At 37.1% G+C, this 20,931-nt stretch overlaps 2 protein-coding genes across 8 annotated transcripts; one reads left to right on the top strand and one right to left on the bottom strand.

Moving 5' to 3' along the window:
- Positions 1–329: 329 nt before the first annotated feature.
- LOC117235942 lies at positions 330–14,992 on the bottom strand. Of its 7 annotated transcripts, none has more exons than XM_033498441.1 (4): positions 14,778–14,990; positions 8,534–8,578; positions 7,501–7,734; positions 330–5,316 (listed from the first exon to the last, which is right to left on the bottom strand). In XM_033498441.1, the coding sequence occupies exons 1-4, from the start codon at positions 14,920–14,922 to the stop codon at positions 1,223–1,225; spliced, it is 4,518 nt and encodes a 1,505-aa protein (XP_033354332.1). In that variant the 5' UTR covers positions 14,923–14,990; the 3' UTR covers positions 330–1,222. The 7 variants fall into 7 exon arrangements, with proteins under 7 accessions (XP_033354332.1, XP_033354336.1, XP_033354334.1 ...); XM_033498445.1 differs by having other exon boundaries at positions 8,410–8,578; positions 14,778–14,881; XM_033498443.1 differs by lacking the exon at positions 14,778–14,990 and adding an exon at positions 11,062–11,167.
- A 131-nt stretch (positions 14,993–15,123) lies between these two features.
- Positions 15,124–20,632, top strand: LOC117235949 (dual oxidase maturation factor 1). Its single transcript, XM_033498462.1, has 10 exons — positions 15,124–15,375; positions 16,257–16,372; positions 17,506–18,044; positions 18,347–18,603; positions 18,769–18,826; positions 18,920–19,054; positions 19,284–19,503; positions 19,612–19,823; positions 19,998–20,193; positions 20,309–20,632. Exons 4-10 carry the CDS (start codon positions 18,439–18,441, stop codon positions 20,487–20,489), a joined length of 1,167 nt encoding a protein of 388 aa, XP_033354353.1. The 5' UTR covers positions 15,124–15,375; positions 16,257–16,372; positions 17,506–18,044; positions 18,347–18,438; the 3' UTR covers positions 20,490–20,632.
- Positions 20,633–20,931: the final 299 nt, after the last annotated feature.

Here is a 20,931-nt window from a genome sequence, read left to right on the forward strand (position 1 = left end):
ACTCTGAACGTCCGTCCGCAAAACGTGTTCGCGCGCAGAGCGCGACTCGAGGCTTATTAAAAGAAGAAGAACAAAAAAAGAAAAAGAAAAGAAGAAAAGAAAATTAAGAAAAAAATGAAACATGAAACAAACAAGAGTGAAAAGCGCACATGGGGCGTTTCTTCGACGCGAAACAAGAGAGGAAACTTTCTCCATGAGAAAACGCGCGCCCCTTTTCGTGCTGAACACGCGAGCAATAATCATTTTAGCATTCAGTCTTGTTTCCTCGACGAACGACCTTTGACGTTGGCTCATCTTTTCTCTGTTCAAATTCGTGCAGATCCACTGCTTTTCTTTTTTTTTTGTTCCTTTTTTAAGTTTCTATATGAAGATTTATTATTTTTATTTTTCACTTCACTTGAACTCCCTTTTGGTAGCTTCGAAGCTTCACTTAATGTCTTCTCTGTATTATAAGTCGCGTCATACACAACAAATAATGTTGTTAATTAGTTGTGTATAATTCTCGTCGTTAGTTGATCTCCTCTGTCGAAATGCACATAGATCAACTGGTTTCAGTAACTCCTCTTTCTGATTTTATTTCTATACGAATATTTATTATTTTTTATGCTCACTTCACTTTAACGTATGTATGACTTTCGACGTTGGCTTGATCTCCTCTGTTAAAATCCACGCAGATCCACTGCCTTCAGTAATTTTTCTTTTTTTTTTTTTTTGTTTTGTTTTGTTGTTGTTTCCTTTTTAAGTTTCTATATGAAGATCTCTTATTTTTATTTGTCACTTCACTTAAACTTCCTTTTGGTAGCTTCGAAGCTTCACTTAATGTCTTCTCCGCATCACAACAAGCAACGCTGCCAATTAAATATTACAATGTTATCTATCACTTGTTCCTCCTCACACAGTTTTATATCCATTTTTTCTACTCGTTCCCTTTGATTTCTTAATTTATGAAAGACACTCTGCAACGTCGCGAGCAGATCGATAATTGTCCAAGACGTACCTCAGATTCGGACACGATACTAGAGATCTTCTCCTAAGACAGGAGGATAATTACAATTATCGACGACTAGAAATCGTGAATTTTTTCCACAACCAGAATCGTTAGTATAAAACAAATCATCCAGCTGCACCAAGAAATAGCGGATCCAAGAAGATCCAATATGACGTCCTGTATTCCTCAAATACACGTCACGCTAAACAAACGAAGAGATTCAAACCAGTTTTATTACTGATTATCCGTCCTCGTAGCTTCCTCGAACAGATCGTCGAACACTTTGTCAACATCTGCGGTGTTCACGTTTAATAATGGCATTTGTTGAGGGGTGGTTATCGAAAGACACAATTTTTCATCAGATAAACCAGGCATAGTACGACTACGAGACAGTCCAACCATCCCTTTAGACGCAAATCTAGGAGATCTTCTGTGTTTCAAAGAATCTTTCGATTCTACATGATCACCTGGTTGATCGAAATACTGTCTGATCTTATCTTCCATCTTCTTGACGCTGTCCGCCATTGACGACGCTTCAAATTGTTTGGACCTCAATTTCTGAGAAGATGGAGATTTTGGTTTCGGTGGTTTTGGATGAGAGCTTTGAAACGAAGATGTTGATGCTGGTGTGTTTATTTTAGGTGCTCGAGGATAACGATTGGAGAGAGCCAATTGATGCCAGGACTCTGATTTCGAGAGCACTATAGATCTAGAGGTTTTATTCGCACAAGATACCAAATATTCGTCACTGGAGTCGATTGGCACCGCTCCGTTTGGAACTGGAGAACGTTCCTTGTGAATTGATTTCGATTGAGGGTTTGGCACCTGTTCGTAAGCTTCCCGTAAAGCAACCACCCTGTTCACGGTCACTGGACCTGGTGAACGAGCTCGAGGTGGCTCTGGCTTCTTCTGAGGAACTGGTGTTAGATATTTAAATCGACTTGGTCCTTGAGAACCTGTCGGTCGATCGAAGTTTGCTGGTTGATTGTATCTTTGTTCCTGCTGAATTATATTCGATTGCTGATGGTGAATATTTTGATTAAAAGTCGATTGTGGATGGTGCACATTCTGAGTCACGTTTACAGGTTGTTGATGACTTAATGGAATATTTGGTTGCTTGTAATTTTGCTGTTGATGACTTGATGCGATATTTGATTGATCGAAACTCTGTTGCTGGTAACTGGATGCAATATTCGGCTGATTAAAACTCTGTTGCTGATGATTCAACACAGTGTTTGATTGATTACAACTTTGCTGTTGAGGAACTAAATTAGGAGATTGACTCGAGGATTTAGTCTGAGCTTGACTGACAGTCAGGTGTTGTCCAAAATTAGAAGATTGATAAGGTTGATCATTCAAAGAAGTGATTTCATTCTGCAGGCGACGAACCAAGCTCTGTTGCAGCAAGTTATGTCGACGAATTTCATCCTCTGAAGCAATAGTCTCGTTAGTTGGTGGTCTAGACCTGGACCAAGAAAACTGTGAAGGAGAAGGTGACGAAGACGTCCTGGAATCCACTGCCACTTCTTCTGATCGAGGTTCAGGACTATCCACGGACGATGCAACTGTTGCAATAGCACACGTGTACCTTGTAACCACTCCAATATCTGGGCTGATATCTTGATTTTGAATATTTTCATCATCCGGAAAAGTCGAACTTTCTATAGGCCAATCTGGTGTCTTCTGAAGATCCTCCTTTTCTTCTGTTGCATTTGATATTTCGTCAGATGGATTGTTACCATTAAACAAAACAGAAGGAACCAAAGCGGAAGAATATTTTTGGTTATCTTCAGACTCGTAACTATTCACAGGATTTCCAGATAATTGTTTCTCATAATTCTGCGTTTCTTGAAAAGGCAAGGATTCTCTGAAACCTTGCTCACTAGGAATCTGACGTACACCAGGAACCACTACAGGATTATTATACTCAGAACCACTGGATACAGTATGATAATTCTGATTGTGATCCAGAATAAATCTCTGACGATTTTCAGACACCTGATCAGAGTCCGACTGTTCACAAAATAAAGGTCTCCATTGTTTTTCACTTTCTACATCACTTACTGATATCGTTGGTCTATCCAATTTGTTAGAAGTCTGTACAGCAGCGTTACTACAAACCAAGGTCTGACCTTTTGAAATTTTAGGCGTCACTCTGAAAGATCTACTTTCGTTCTGATGCTCTTCGTTTATTCCAGTTTGCACGGCCACCGACGAACTACCTCTCAATGTAGTATCTGCAAAATTATTCTCACCAAATCGATTCTCACGATCTTTTCCAGTTTTTATCGCTTCGAATATGTCTTTAGATCCTCGATGCTCCATAGGAGGATACTCACGAGTCTGAACACGTTTGTCTGGAACTACTTTGAAAGAAATCTTGCCATCCACCACTCCAGTAACGTTGTCTCGTTGAGCCAGTTCTCTTTGGCGCTGTTCTTCGAGTTTCATCGTTTCCATGGAAGTTTTTCCAACGAATGGCGCGAACTGTTTGCAAAAAGATCGATAATCCAGTTTACCGTTCTCTGTAACCGTGTTATTAGCTCTGTTCTCGTTTTTCTCGTGTTCTATCCACGGTGGTCGAGGAAAACTAGGTTTCTCTACATTGGCTCTAGAAAATTTCGGAGATTGTTGCGTTGTTTCCTTATCAAACATCATTCTAGCTTTTTCTTTCAGCGTGTTTGTTGGTACTGGAGCGTTCTTTGACCAATGATAGGATGGAGGAACCTTGGATGGAGATCCTGGCGAAGGTCTTTCTATTTTACGAAAAGGAGAGGAGGGGGCATGCCTGAAACCTGTCGACTCCATCTTTATCTGAGGATTTGGCGCAGAATAGTTAGAATAATTTGGAGTAGAATTAGAGTAAACTTGTGCCTGAGTCGGCCCAGGGAACATTTTATTAGCTCGAAACTTTAAAGAAGGTTTATTATCTTTCTCTTCGCTCATCGTTGGTTTATCAAAGGTTGTTTTAATGTTGGAAAATTTACTGTTCCAGTTTTCATTAGTCAGTGACGACATATCCATGGTGCGTCCAAACGTCTTGAAGGGAACTACTGGCGCAACTGATGGTGTTTCGTTATTTTTAGTAATTAAAGCCAGGAATTTTCTATCGTTTTCTGTCTTAGGTTGAAAAGTAGGAACGGTAACATTGCTAGAATTGAACGATTTGTCTCCAACATTAATTGGCTTTCTTAGTGACAAACAGCCTGTAGCTTCATGCCCAAGAGTGTCAGCTTGAAGCTTCAAGTAACTAGGAATATCAATAGTGTTCGCACGTTTGATCTTCGACTTTTTTGCACTAAATTTGTTACTATTCCCGTATTTTCCACTACTTGAAGCTAACTCAGCCCGTTGCCGAAGAATAGCCGCCAATTTGCTTACGCGACTCCTTTCATCGCTATCTTCAATAATATTCTCGTTATTCTCTTTCTCTTGATAATTGTTAGCTCTATACGGAGCCTGGTACATATTTAGCTCTCCAACAGTCTTAGTATCAGCTGCATCCACCTGTTGAATCCCACGACACACACAATTGTTGTCCCTAATTTCTTTATTCTTATCCTCTAGTAACTGTCTTTGATTTATCGCGTCTTTCGTGCATTTATCGCGAACTTCTTCCGGCTTTCTGTCAATCGCACTAACTGTAGATATATTCTGCTCCTTCTGTTCCTTTATAACAGGCGAGATCTCTCCCAAAGGGAGACTATTTCTTTCCTCTTCTAACCACTTCCTAGCTTTCGCCAATTCTTCCGTAGAAACACCGATAGTGTGTCTCGTTCCTCTTCGTCTCCTGCTCAAAGACGTCGAAGGAAGCACAGGAATCTTCACCGTGGTCTCCTCAGGCATCTGTAGTCTAGACAACAAACTAGATACCAACCTTAATAACTGCAATTTACTCGTAGGATCAGAAGCTGCGCCGTGTTTCGCCAGCGCATTCACGTCGATTTTCTCTAAAGTCTCTCGAAGACGGGACAAAGCGGTCTGTATATCCGACAGTAACAAATCTTCGAGGAATTTCAAGTCTTTCTTCAATTCTGGTTCCTTGCAGTTGCCCAGAACTTGTTCCATGGAAGTACGAATCCGGAAGTCCTCTTCGGAGTCGACGCCAGAGTCTTCGGGAAGCGCTGGTGGTTCGTCCTCGCGGCGACCCCCTAGGGTGAGCTCGAGAGCCGCGCGTAGACGTTCTACCAGTAGCGGCAATGAATTCCACTCACCGACTGGCTGGTTCTCGTTTCGTCCATCGATGGTACCTGTCTCAGTCCCTTCTTTTCTTGTCGAGGTTTCCTCTCGTTTGATTTTCTCGTCGTTGTCCACGGTGCTCGAACTCGCTGAAAAAGAAACGACACGAGACGAGGGTTGAACCCAGAGACGACCTGAGGACACACAGCGCAGAGACGGCACACGAGGAAGCACGATACACGAAGGATCTATTTTTCTCATCTTTGATTCCCTTTTTTTTTTTTTTTTTTTGACAGTATACGAAGGAAGATCTATTTTTCTCATCTTCGTGTCCTTTTTATATTCTATGTTTATTTGACGATACACAAGGAAGCACGAAAGACGAGAGGAGATGTACTTTTTTCATCTTTGAATCTTTTCTATCGTTTAGAGATGTTAACTGGTTTTAAAGGTACACGAGGAAGTACGATACACGAAGGGATATCTACCTCTCTCGTCTCTGATACCTTTTTATTTTTCTGTTATACCTTTTACGTACGTTGTCTTTCGTTACTATGATTTTTTTTTTTTTTTTTTTTTTTTTTGGTCACACTAGAAAGGGTATTTGATATTTCTTATTTGTTGATTTTTCTAGCGAGACCAGAGAGAATCAAGAGTCGTGTGGAAGTAGAATAAGTCGGTGTGTGTTGGCTCGAGACGCAAAAGGAACGCGTGAAACGCGTTTTCGCGAGGAGGAGCCGCTTAGCTTGACCGGCAGTCGCGCTCGCTTTATTTAAAAGCCACGGGATTCTCCGCGGGGATTTATTTTCGGTCGCTCGTTCAACGCCTCGCGGAGCTGCCCACCGGAGGAGAGAGAGCCCTGACGAATCGCGAACGACGCCGCGCAGCGAGACGAGAGATCGGCCCCATATGAGCAGCTAATTCGAAATTCAAACCAGTTCGATACTCCATCATTCGTTCCTTTTCACGTTTTTCTTCTTTAAAAAGAAGACGTTTCTCTGGGTTGATTTGTAAAAGTTGATACGGAGACGATATTGTAGATATATGTAAGGAGAGTAGGTTTTTACTTATGGGTCTTATTGGTGGTTAGCTTCTTTGGTAAGGAGCCAGATGGATCAACCTCTTCGTTATTACACCAATTTTATAGATAACAGTTGGGATTGGTTGAGATTCTTCTTAACCGATAACTAAGAAAGTAGAATTATATCTTCGTTTTGATAAGAGGACTTTTTACATTTCTATTCTGTGCTGTTTCATTTTGAAGTTGTAAATTCTTCTTGTAGATTCTAATTGTGTCCATGGTACAGTGATTAACATAATTAAAATAACAGCGATTCTAGTTTGCATGAAATGTACGGCACTATTCAAAAGTAAATGGACAACTGTTTATTTTTGACAAGATCTAATTTATAATTACTAGATTATAGATAAATCAAACTGCAATAATTTCATTCCTTTTATCATAGTTCCTGACACGAACATTTTCATTTATATTCTAAATTCTATAAGAAGATAAGAAATACTACTTTTAATTATTAATTTCTTATTAACTTTTACAGTTTAGTAAAATTCACGTACTACTTCGCTCAAGAAATAAGCAACTGGTTGAACGCGAACGAGTGTAAAAACTTGAGAATCAAGTCAAGTAAATACCAGGTTACATTGATCAAGATATTTCAAGTTTCTTGAATTCATACATTTAGATTAATCTGAAAGAGCTTAAAAATCAAAGTGTTCGGATTGCTATAAAAAGCTAGTGCATTTAATTTATATTAAACAACATTTAGCTCCTTAACGTATAAATCTTTCTTCGACTTGCGAATTTTTTATAATAATTAACTGACACTTTATAATAGCCAATTGACACTGGAACACAGAAAATAAATGTATAATATATCTCTTATATTATACATATTAAAATATCTTAGTATAAGATACCTTAAGTTCGTGAAAATGAGCGAATAAAATAATCGATAGACTAAAAACAATCTATCACACATAGATCCACATATATCAGAGGCATGTGCATTAAGTGGTGAAACAAAGTCACGAATTTTTCCAGTAGAGTTAGCCTAATTTATCCAGGTCATAGCATAGTGCTCTTTATACCATAAAGATCGATAGAAAATAACAATTATATAGGTCTGTTAAATCGAAGTTAGGTGATTGTTTAGTCAGAAGATAACAGACTAAAACACAAGGATTTAACAATCCTTGAAATTGCTTCGCGTTTCATTTCGCACGCAACTAACAACCACGGAATGCGTTGAGCTAGATTCGTTCGATTCGAAACAGGTGATCCATCTATCCTCGAATTACCGTGCGTCACGAACCTGGTTGTGCGGCCTCTTTCTTCTCTATTTCCATCGATTTCCTCTCGTTCTCCACGTACGTCTCCTTCTCTTTTTCCTCTTTGAATAATTCCTCCTTGGTCTCTTCTGGATATTCTTTTACGGTTTCCTTTGGGATATCCTCGCAGGTGTCTAAATATTCCACGGTATTTGATTTTCCACTTTCTCCCTCGACGATGTTCTCGAGATTATGGTTCTCCACGACGTTTTGAATATCTGGAAAAATTTAATGGCATTAAAATGGAACGTGTCAGATGAAGAGAATGAAGCAGTTTTTTTTATCAACAATGGATCTGCACACCTTTCATTTGTATCAAGATATAGTGGTTACAAAAAAGTATTGGCACATGGTTTTATTTTCCAGTAAAGAGTTCATTTTTTTTTTTCATTAGGCTCTACGTTTTGTTCTTAAACAGTCAAATTTTTGTAGTTACACGAAAGTATTGGCAAATAATATGAAATTTAATAAACCTGAACCTGAATGTTATAATAGACACAACAATGTGCTAATACTTTTTGCAGCTTTAAATAACGATAGATTACTAATATATTATAAATGTGGTATTGTATTCGATGATTCTCTCGAACCTTTTTGAGGCTACACTGTTAAAGGGTTAACGTAGCAGAAAACACAGCAATGGTTACATCGCAGAAAGATGTACGTACTTCATTTTATTTTCTTTCTTTCGGTTTTTTAATCCTTCCTTTTTTAGTAGTCAGTCACGTGCAAAGAATGTCCTTCGATAGTTCAATGTGATGAATTGAAAAAAGAATGTCAGGATTGAAAGATGAGAGAAAAGAAGAGAAGAAGTAACGTTTCGTTAATGATGTTACGTTTTGCAGACAATCGTACGCCCTATCGTATTTATTCAGAAGCCGCGATCATCGTACATTTTTCCCTGAGTTAACGTAGACCAATTTCGCTCGTTCATTATCTATCATACGATACTCGAATAATCGTAGGCCAAAGATATTCAAAGAAGATCGTGACGCCAGCTCGTAAAGAAGACCTCACCTTCCGCCTCCGACATTTTGATCCTCTGGATCTTCGACTGGCTGCCTGGAACCCAAAGCAAACATCGTTCTTCAAGCGAGCTGTCGATATTCGTAAGGTATTACAAGCGTAGTAAAAATAAATCGATGAAATAACAAACGAACTCGAACGAACAGTATGATTCTTCATTTCTTTTTCTTTTTATAACGTTCATTTTACATCTGTTACATATTACAAAAAGATTTGTATATTGCTTTTTATTTGCTATTTCACGTTTATTCTGTTATCGATTTGAAGTATTTTTTCGGTTAAATATTATTTTTTTATCTTTATTTAATTGCAATAACAATCTGTCCTTAGTTTCCTTTGTTTGTTAGTTCTGTTTCAACTTTCTCATATTAGAAAAAAATCTTTCTTTATTTCTCTGTTGAAACTTTTTCATTCAACTAAAATCTCAATTTATCTTCTCTTGTTTCTTGATCTTTATCCGAATTCTAAAAATAACAGTGATTTATTGTTTCGAGTTTTGTTATTAGCTCCGTTCGAACTTTCTCGCATTAGAACAGAATGCTGTTCACTTTTGCTCTTGAAATTTTTATTCAACTACGATATTAATTTATTTCTACTTTAATAAATTTCTTTTGCTTGTGTTTTATTAGTTATTTACTTTCGAACTTCTCCACGCGAATAAAAGAAATTTTCTTCTTTTCTTTATCAATCGCACTATTCAATTATGATCTTAATCTATTTTTGCCTAATTTCCCCATTACCTCGTTCCGCTCTAACTTTTCCAAGATAAAGACAGAAATTTTCACTTTATTCTTGTTTCAAATCCTATTCGATATCAATCTAGTTTACCTAAATACGTAATTTCTAATTACCTTGTTCTTCTTCAACATTTAAATTACGTTCAAGCAGAACGAATGTTCACTTTTCCTCTCTCAAACCCTATTCAAAAGCAGAAATTTCGACGTTTCCTGTCCCAATTTCACAATATCGAACGAAGTAATCTATTTTTACTTTAATACTCTTTCGCAATTATCTCGTTCTTCTCCAAATTCTCCACATTAAAAACAGAAATTTTCATCTTTTCTTCTTTGATGCCTAATTAATCACGATATTGTCCTATATCTTTGCTCAAACAAATTTTTCAAAAACAAGAGTTTCCTTATTCTTCTGTCCCATTTTCGCGATATCGACCTACTTTTGCTAAAGAAAATTTCCCTAATTACCTTTTTCTTCTCCACGTGAAAATTAATACCTCTTTCCTGTCGATTTCCAGTTAGTCACAATATTATCCCATATTTTTCCTCGAACAAATTTTTCAAAAACAAAAGTTTCCTTATTCTTCTGTCCCATTTTCGCGATATCAACCTACTTTTGCTAAAGAAAATTTCTCTAATTACCTTTTTCTTCTCCACGTGAAAATTAATACCTCTTTCCTGTCGATTTCCAGTTAGTCACAATATTATCCCATACTTTTGCTCGAACAATTTTTTCAAAAACAACAATTTTCACATTCTTCTGTCCCAATTTCACAATGTTAATCTACCTTTGTCACAAAAAGTTTCTGTAATCACCTTATTCTCCTCCGATTATTTCACGATAGAAGAAAGAAAAAAGACGAGGAATTCGTCACTTTTCGTCTCTCAGTTCTTATTTAACCGCGACATTGAGCCACTTTCATTGGACGTGAGTATAGTAACCGGCGCGTTTTCAGGATTCCCGATCCAGCGTTTCCGCGAAAATGAACCGCATGCGATCGCGTCCAGGTCGAGAACGTTAAATGAACGACTCTAGGTCTAGTCTGGTGCATTTCTCGATGGCAGAGAAGCGTTGGCGGCTGTTTCGAACACGACAGGCCTCGCGCGAAAATAGCTTTGACCCGTTTTCGCGAATACGGAAATTAGGAAGTCCTCTGCGGCCGATTCTATGCGAGCTATGCTCCCGATACAGTATACCGATTACATATTTGGAATCGTGATTCGTAAATTATTCCACTGTCTCGATCGTTTCTAGAACGTTTTTCGTCTCGTTTAATGCCGCACGAAATAGTTTCATAGCATTCGAAGTTTAAACCTTGCGCTGAATTAGTTTCAATTAATTCTTTCACTTATACCAACTATTCAGAAGTCGCGCTGGTTAGTTACGCAAATTAAAAGATATAGAGATATGACGTTAATGTTTCGCATTTATTATTATTCCTGTCATATCCTTGCGATGAATAAACTTATGGAAGGAGATCACTGGTTTCTCGAGAATCGAACATTAATTATATTATCTATTAATAATATCGAGAAATTTACAGAAAGTGAAATTGATTACTTTGGATTTTGAGAGGCTCGTATTACGAACGTTCGACTATTATTCGCTGTATATCGTTCGAAAAATGTTGACGTAATAAAATATCTTATAGAATGGAAGAGAACGAGCGAATTATAAATAAGGCGAAAAATAAATAAACATAAATAGAAATGAATAAAACAAGTCGAAATTTACAAATAGAAATTAATATTTATAAAAATGCAGCAACGAGAAACGATACGTACACTGTATCAGGATGCTTAAGAATTCTTTAATCGATGGTAATAAAAGTGTTTCGATCTTCGGTTATGCTCGTATCACTGTTGACTGCGAATCTTTTGGAAATAGAGTTAAACAAACACAGTTGTTGCTTTGTGTACTATAATAAACGTTTCCGTGAACGTTGCGCAATCCAAGAGCGTTTACTCATTCACTTCTTTCGCTGAGAAATCAACGCAAAAGCTGCAAAACCGCGTGTTATTCCTAAACGTGTTTCCGGCATTATTCCAATCTCTTGAGAAGTGTTTTTTAGTCACTCGGAAAAGATGCTCGTGTTGATACCTTAGAATAGCAACAAAGGGACAGAGAACGAACACTAAACGTTCACACAACGTGATCATAAAGAGTATTTTAAGGAACGTGCAAGTTTCTACGTTTTCTGTACCTATCGTTGTTTCGTATGACAAATTTCTAACTATAGACTTTGTGAAAGCCCATTGCAATTGCGTATAATTGTGAATAGCTATAATAAAAGAAAAAACAAGTAGAAATAATAATATTAACGTGATAATTAATATGATAAAATTAATATGATAAGAAGAATAAGTAGTAATGATAATAATGGAGGATTCAATTTTTAGATAAGAGATTGAGAAATTGCAAAATATTCGTTTCAAGCATTTAAGAAATATCCATCGAGTATAATGAATTTTTGGGTAATATCCAACCACCGAAGGCTAATTTTGCCAATAACAAGAAACCTACGCACAAACGTCGACTTTCAATAATTGTGCACTATAAAAGGATACATCAGGGGAAAATCTAAGAAAATCTAACACCACGATGTTATTTATTATAGATTAAACAGTGTAATGCACTTCCTATTCGGAAGAGCCGATATCGTAACTTTAATATTTAGAAAGTACCACGAATATTAAAATAAATTGGAATATTAACGAAACCTTAAAACCTGTTTATGGATTGTTAAATGCTCATTTTCCTGCAAACAAAGCTTCTTATCCATAAAAATCAACTAACCGTCTAACAATAAGTCTAATACTTAGAACGTTCGATTAAAAGCAAACTAGACTAGGATATTAAATCAAACAAACTTAAATCCTTCTTCGTATAAATTGCCAATCTTCTTGCCATAAGAAAAGTATATTATCTATTTACAGAAGACAACAAACTTTTCAGGTAACGAAAAACCTACTTACGTAGAACTTGCCATTCGTCTCGTCCAGCTTTCAGCATTTTAATACGTCCATACGTACATTCGTAAATACGTTCCTAACAGCAGAAGCCCAGAAAAAAGGTCGTGTCAATGACTCTTAAAGCGAGACGTTACTCAGCAAGAATCCTCTATCATCTACGAAACGCACATCATTTACTTATGCAAAGATCAAGTTTGCAAAGCCTCTGCAAGATCGAGGGTGAGAAAGCGGGCGAAAGTTCCGGTCAGTTTGCTTTGCACGCGGGACGACCATGATAGGCAACCGCGTTCTACCACGAGGCCGTGTGCTTTATAAATAGTTCTGAGAAGTTTCACCGTGGCAGACGTCTCCTTGCCTTCAGTTTTTTTCAAAATATTTTCCTACTTAATTCATGTCTGTTTCATTTATTAACGTAGAAAGGTATAATAGACGATACAGTAAGGTCATAAAACATAGTTAAACCCATTAAAGGTTTTTCTGTGGTTTGTCGCGTTAGCGAAAGTATCTATCGTTTATCATTTTTTCTTCGATTAATTGAAATATATTGTCGAATCTTTTTAATGTTATTACGAAAAGGAATTCGCTTAGTATTCTTTTAAATAAAAAAAATCGAAGTAACACTGCGGTATGATAGATAGATTGCGGATGATTGACGCGTTTGTGGAAAATTAAAAGACGCACAGACATACAGAAATACAAAAAATATCGAAAGTGTAGCATAATCATTATGACATCTAACAAATTTCCACTTAGGTTTCATTTCTCTTAGATATACCGCAAAGAAAGAATTGATTGTGAGTTAACATCAAGCTGCTTATGAAACCTATTATGTCTCGAATTAATTGCCACAGTCGTCGAGAGTTGTAAACCTTAATCACTAAGCGATTTTATGATTCATACATTCGCTATATCGCCTGCATCTATTATAAGTTCATCGAAACAACTGCTATTCGTTGGTAAGAGAGCATCAAGATCCTAGAGATTAGAAAGCCACTGAATTTCAGCCACTCGAAATAAATAATTTTTTAATGTCCACCTCAAGAAAGCTTGATTGGTCTTCGTTGAGCTTTAGCGAACGATTTTACATTTATGCAAAATATGCGTCTTACGACCTTCTGTTCCAAAACGCGCGAGATACCAGGCGATCAAATTCGAGGCGATCGCGGTCCACACGTTCCTCGTGGACGTCTGCCAAGCGAGCAGTTTGTTGCTTGAAAGCTGGCCGATTTTGGCGACGTACATGAATCGAGTCAACTTAAGGGGCATACGTCCAACAATCTTCGATCGTTGTAGCACAACTTAATCATTATCAATGCTATGACGAGTCTCTCTTGGCAGTTCTTCGTTCGCGTTAAAACTCTGTTTTTCAAACACGAATTCTCTATTCAAATTCCCTGTCTTCCTGCTCATCTTCGTTTTACGATTCTCTTTTACAACCAACTATTATTTATTCTTAATACTTCATTCCCTAACAGCGAGTAAATAGAGGGAAGGAAGCTTGACGGTTTAAGAAGATCGACGACGAAGAGCGAATAAGGCTATAGTTACAATAAACGCGTGTTCTGACAAATGAAACGTTCGAAGGCCGGAATGCATACATTCGTAAAAATCATTGTATATGCATACAGTAGCCGCTAAAAGTATCTGAACACTGACCACAGGAAACTTTCATGTATATGTTATGTATGTTATGTAACACATTTTGAAATTTCATTGACACTGTAATGACACACGACTATCGTGATTATAAAATTGAAATCAATCTGAAACTGTACATATATATATATATAAGTTACAAGATATTTATTATAAGCATATATTTAGTAAAAAAATCAGTATACAGTATGAATAGCCATATTAAATATATGTATAATAAGCGTTAAGTGATGTTCCCTTTGAATATTCGGGTTTATTAATATAACGAATAATTCATTTGCACTAAATATACAGTGGTTACAAAAAAAATTGTGTCTCCTAATAAAGCAATTTTTCATCAAGTTCTACGTTTCATTTTCATGGTATCAAACTTTTGCGATCACATGTAAGTGTTGTTAAGTATGCTTGCACCTAACTAATTAACGTGTAAATGCTATAATAAACACAACGATGCGCAGTTTTTCTAGTCAAGTACATATACATGAAAGTTTTCTACGATAACTATGAGCGTTTGTAAAAATCTTATTTCAGAAAACAACACGTGGTTCATATGCACCAGGCTATTAAAAACCTTTTCTAAATATATTATGAGTTATCCTAAACATTCTAAATTGCTATTTCATTGCTCTGGTGTATTCAAATACTTTCACGAGCCGCAAAACGTTAAAATCTTATTCGAAAAAGCGACACATGGTTTGTATGTATCGAGTGACTAGAAATCCTCTCCAAATATGTTACGCGCGTTATACGAGACATTCTGAATTTCAGTTTTCTGACGTATCCATCGAAACTACAGTTCATCGGAACACCCCACCGTAACCATAGCTTAATCGATGCGATTTAATTAAAAAACGGTGAAATATATGATTTACCTTGAAGGATCAGAGGAACAGTGTCGGTGTATTGAGGAACTGCGCGCACGGGAGACTGCGCGAGCACCAGCCTCTCTGCCACCAGACTCTTCGTTCCGGTGGTTATCGTCGTCTTTGGCGGTGGTGGTGGTGGTGGAGGTGCCATAGGTGGTGGTGGTGGTGGTGGTGGCACTGGCGACGACGGTGGATGATGCTAGCAGCGCTGCTGTTAAAAGCTTACCGTCACCCGGCTCGAATTAGATCTCCTGAAATAGCAGCCGAGTTATTGCCGGCACTATGGACCAGCCTGGACGCATACCTCGCTATCGTGTACGTCGTGACGATTGGATCGAGGTGTACGCTTCCGGTACCGGACGCGGACACACGCTCACCAGTGGTCCACCTTCTTGGCACAGACTAGAGGATCCTCCTCTTTGCTTCTAAACGAACGTCGCGCGTGATAATCAAGCTACGTGTGCGAGTACCAGTCGAGTGGACACCTGGCCGTGGCCGTATGAATGAAAAACGGTAGCTCGTATCCGGGATTTTACGTTCCAGTAACTCCGTTGACCAGTATTCTGTGGGTTGCTTTTATTGCGGAGCGGAGGATGTGAGTCAGGTGAGAGTTCGGTTCGAGAGCTTGTCCGCGTTGACGAGTTTCTATGGCTCGATTAGAAATATTACTCTGGTGATCGGTTAGTGTGTTGGATTTAGGCTTTTCGTTGTTGTTATAGATATGTGGCTTTTTAATGCTTAAAAGCTGTCGTTAAACGAAATTACAGTTAATTAAATTAATTGTGTCATGGGTGTTGTTTCGTGTAAGATTATTCTTTTTAATTTAGAAATCAATGATGTTAAGCGAATACAGGTTCTATTACTATTAGATAAAATTGTAAAACGTGAATTAGAATATTAGTATTAGATGAGAAGCAAAAAGATATTGTTTGCAATATTATGATGTACCATCGCGAGACGATCAGATTAAAATGAAATTCGTATGGGGTGAAATTTTATTCCATGACAGTACCTGTTAGGATAGAATAGTTTTCAGATTGTAGGAGAGATCTTTGTTTTATGAGTTAAGTCGCTTAAAAGTCTCGTACGTAGCCATGAAAAGTAATTACTTTTACAAATAAAGTACAAAGAAAGATGACGATTACAGATGTTATTTTTAATATATACCTTGAAATTTAGGATTATCTATGCCATGTTCTTGTGATAAATAAATTTATCAATATAAATCATTGTTTTTAAGCTGTTATTAATTATGTATCTGAATAAAGAAGACATAATGCAACATATTTCTAAAGAATTAGTAAACCAGGAGAAGTAATAAATAAAGAGAATAATATGTACTAACTAATAATATAGTGTAGACAAATAAGTAAAGTTGTAACTAATTACGTAAAAATCATAAATAGACACTACCGTAATTGCTTACGAATTTTATTAAACGTTCCATATTATTACTTTAACAAGCGCTATCTATTATAATTTCAGGATAATAAGAATGAGCCTGAAATAGAACATAAATTAGTGGAAGATATAAGACGAAGGATAGTGGGTTTGAACGAGTTTGATGAAGTGAATGATACTGACCTTCCGTTGGATAATGAGTATGTAGTTTTGGAATGTAGTCTCCTTTAATAGTTAAATGCTGCTAGTTGGACGTCTACGATGCTGATTCTTAGCTTTAATTGCACCTGAAATCCAGTTACATATATATTTATGTATATGACACCGTTTATCTTTATTTTTTATAATTATAAAGTAATTAGAGTGCCTCTTTCCTCCTGAACTAATTGAACTTGAAGCATGAACGTTACTTAATTGACGTGCAGGATGAGACTAAATCCACGTTGCTTTATTTCTGTTTAATCATCATAGTCTCATGCAGATCATCTAGCAACATCATTACACATTCTCAACTACCCCAGAAACTCGATTAACTGTTGCATGTCTTATCGCTGTTTTTGTTCTTTGGCTTTTAATATTACTTTCCTATACTCACTTGTCTCATTATTCCAGGTTTATAAGAACTTTCAAAAATTTGTGGAATAATGCTATTATATTTTCTTTTAGACGTTTCTTTTACATTTATGCATTAAAAAATCGTTTAAGGAGAATAGATTACATCTTTAATTCTCTACAGAGATACAAAATTTATTTCCAGTAACTTTGATGGCACTTTTTCTACATTTAAACTTCTACAAGAAGACCATGTTCATGTTTTGATTAGTCATAACATGTAATAACAAATTTTTAATATTATCATTGATAGTAAGATTATGATCAATTAATAAACATATATTCTCTTTAAATTAACAACCTAAAAATCCAATGCATCAACTAATGATACGTCTCCAAGTAAATCCACTCAAATACTCCTCTTTTTAACCAGAACTTATTTTAAGCGTACATGTGACGAAACACGAAATAATAATAAATTTTTAGTATTATTGTTGATGATAAATACTCATACGTTAAACGAACAACCATGCAATCCATTACATTATCCATTATAGTCTCATCTTTAAGTCCACTTAGATATTCCTCTTCCTAATCAGAACTTATTTTAAGCATACATGTGACGAAACACAAAGTAGTAGTACATTTTTAACGTTATTCTTAATAATAAACAATCATACCTTAGATATACAACCATGCAATCCATTACATAATCCATTATATTCACATCTCCGAATAAATTCATTTAAATATTCTTCTTCTTAACCAGAATTTATTTCAGGTGTACGTGTGACGAAGCACGAAAAAAATTCCCCGGGAATCGAGGTGCAAGCGTCATCGTCTGTGCAGGCGTCGAAGTCGCCCGCGTGCCATCAAGCATGCCACGCGATCCACGCTCACGTGTCACGTCTCGTGTCGTCATCCGGGATCATCGATCGCCGATCCGCCGAAATAAAACGCGCCAGACACGCACCTCTCGCTCTGAGCCGCGTTTTCCTGGCTCAGCTGATCGAGAACACCTTTTGTCTCTCTTCGCCTCCTCTATTTGGACTAGGTGGTGGCTGACTCCTTCGAGAGTTAGCCAGCCCCACCTGGTCCGTTTTTTCTCTTTCATGCTCCCCTCTTAAACGCATTAAGACTCTCAGTCCCCTCTACTCCATGCCTGGAGATCGCTTTCGAAGACCCGTTAACCTACTGTGGCTCTTAGTGTTCGAGCTGCCTTCGAACCTTCCATGTTCGCAGTGCAGGTGCCCGTATCGTGCATCGTTCTTTCACAATAATCGTCCTTGGGTGCTGGTAGCCAGAGCGTGGCGACCTAAGGTACACAAATTCTTAGAAACTTTGACTTTATACTGTTTCCTATTACTTATACTGTGATCCTAATTTCGCTTTGGTTTGAACTGAAAGAAAGGATTTTGTGTGTTTTAAGAAAATCTGTCAGAAAAATTTGAGACGAGAAGTCACACGTGATTGTTTCATACTTTAAGAAATTTTCCGAAGAGAAACTCGAATATAAGAGATTTTCCAAGAATAGAGACGTTTGATTTGAAAATAAAGAGCGCAGAAGGATAAAATTCACCGTGATTTGCTCTCTGTTACATTTATACTCGATGGATGCTCAGGGAAAGCCACTGATGCCAAGTGGTCTGCAAGGAGAACCGGAACTGGCCGGTTCCCTGAAGGTCGAAGGGAACTCGAAGATTCGATTAAAAGGATGAAGGGATGGTTCGACGCTTTCCGTATAGACGGAGGACCCACGTTGTATAGCTATAGTAATCGTACGCCTGTCACGGGAGATGTTCCTCTAGTGATTGTGTTTGTTATATTCGGCACCATCTTTACCGCGTTCCTTGTCATATTTCCTGGAATACGAAAGGAGGTCAGTACTTCCTTCTTCCTTTTACCTCTTATTCATCCCAAATTTGAAGTTTAATCCCTTTTTAGCCCTAATTTAAAGTTTAATTCTCTAGTTAATGATATAATTATGAGTATAATTTTTAGTTATTTGGTTACTGCTATAATTACAAATTTTTATGGTTGACAGCGTATTAGCACGTTTCTCACGGTGACATTGAGCCTTTTCGTTGGAGCGTCGATCCAAGGTTTGTGTAGTCCACTTTGCTCGCAATTAACTGACTTTTTTCCATTGAACTATATGTATATCTATGTATGCGATTCCTTTTATATGATTACAGTCGCTCAATATGGATCATCCTGGCACACCAGTTCCGCGACCATTGTTAGCACATACAGTGCATTCTCGAGACAGAAAACTGCTGCGGAAATCGGAGGATATATCGGTCTGATGCATATAAACATCACCTACAGGCGTAAGTTGCTATAATAAACCTGCCGCCAGTAGCCTATTGTGCGTCCAAAATCAATTGTCTGCTCGAGGTCACTTTCTCAATTATGAAACAGTATTACAAATGACTTGCTTCAGCTGTTAGAAAATGGGTTCAAACACAATTTGATGCATCTTAAATTAATGCTCTTATATAACGCTATTTAATATTTCAGTTATTCTCTTTTCATTATTTTAATAATTTCCACATAAAGTGCTACCAAGTAGCGAAAATCCAATGGACGACGTGGAGTATAACGAAAGATTCTGGTGGAGGAGTACAGGAGAGATGACGAGTGCCTTTAAGCAAGCATTGAACCAGGGTGCACCGTTTCCTATAGTTTCTCTAGCCGAATACTTCAGCCTTCATCAAGAAGGCTTTTCCTGGGGAAGCAAATATCGACAGGCTGGCTATTACGCGTCGCTAATGCTCTGGTATGCCTCGAGAAAATACCTTTGCCATTGAGTCACTCTTAATTCATTCTTCTGTCCTGACTGTATCTTTCGTTTTTATTTATACGTTGACTAATTGCTTCTTTCTAGGACGTCCTTTACTTCTTGGGCCATGATGAACCTGTTATTAATAATAGTGCCACGGTATGGCGCTTACGGCATGATCTTCACCGGGATATGTATGCTTCTGACCAATTTAATCTACTGGGCACTTTTACCTTGCGAGCCTCTCATTGCACATATCGATGGTTCCATTCTTGCTTTTAATTTGGGATGGAATTATTGGCTTGTATTGTTAGCTGGTTAGTATTTTTGTCTTCAGCTCTAAAGCCTAAAATCTGAAATCTAAGTTAAGAAGATCTACGGTTTTATATCTAAATGCCTGAAAATGAAATGTTGTTTGAATTGAATGTATGATAGAATACATGATTGATGAACAAGGAAAAATTGGATCCTCAGGAAGTGAATTCTTCTAGGTATCGGATGTATGTTCACTGGAGTGGTGATTACGGCGATAGAAATGATTTTTCCTCATCAGTTCTCTACGATATTGGAAGTTGATTACGATACGCCGTACGACAGACATGTTATCATAGAAGAGAGTTTCGATACGAGGAACGTCAGGCGAAGATTACCTAAAATCGAGGATTCATTTGGTGATCGTATAATAAGGTTCTATTTTAATTCATGTTTGCTTAATTATATGATATGTTGGATTAATCAGCAGCAGGCTTGAGTATGGCGATTTAGAACTTATTACATAGATCTGGAATTTTTATCCTTTCAGTCAATTGTCTTCCAAGCTACAAAATAGACACGATATCAAGGAAGAGACACAAGGTGTGATAAATCGAGGATATACGTCACACGAGCCTTCAGAATTTCATCATGACTCTAATGAAGACTCATCAAAGAACAACTGGTCTTATCCGTTTCCATCGTCTTCACGTAGACCTATCAATACCTGATTATAAATGCTACATAATCTTTTTTTAGTGTTAACAAATTCCTCAATATGTTTTAACAGAAGTTTTTGTTCATTTAAAACTGTAAGTTTAGCCCTAGAACTCCTATGGAGAAAGGAAGGGAATAAATAGTAACTACAGTGAAATATGCTTTTCTACTTTTTTTGATAAACTTAATTGTTTGACCGCTTAAGGACATAAGCTAAATTAACGCTTTTATTTACTTAATTACCATCGGATGTCTCTTTAAATTAATTAATTAATTAATTGAGAAATTAACATAGGTGATAAATTCTCACTGAACCTTTTGACATTTCCAGAAGGAAAATTTTCTTAAATTTAGAATCATTTCGTAATTCAAATTATATTTAATAAACTGAATTAATAGAAGAAGAGATACAGATTTTCGATACAATTTAAATAAAAATTCAATCCTTAAGCGGTT

The sequence above is a fragment of the Bombus vosnesenskii genome, unplaced genomic scaffold (assembly GCF_011952255.1).
Source record: "Bombus vosnesenskii isolate JDL3184/JDL3185 unplaced genomic scaffold, Bvos_JDL3184-5_v1.1 scf7180000013334, whole genome shotgun sequence".
Taxonomy (NCBI): Eukaryota; Metazoa; Arthropoda; class Insecta; order Hymenoptera; family Apidae; genus Bombus; species Bombus vosnesenskii.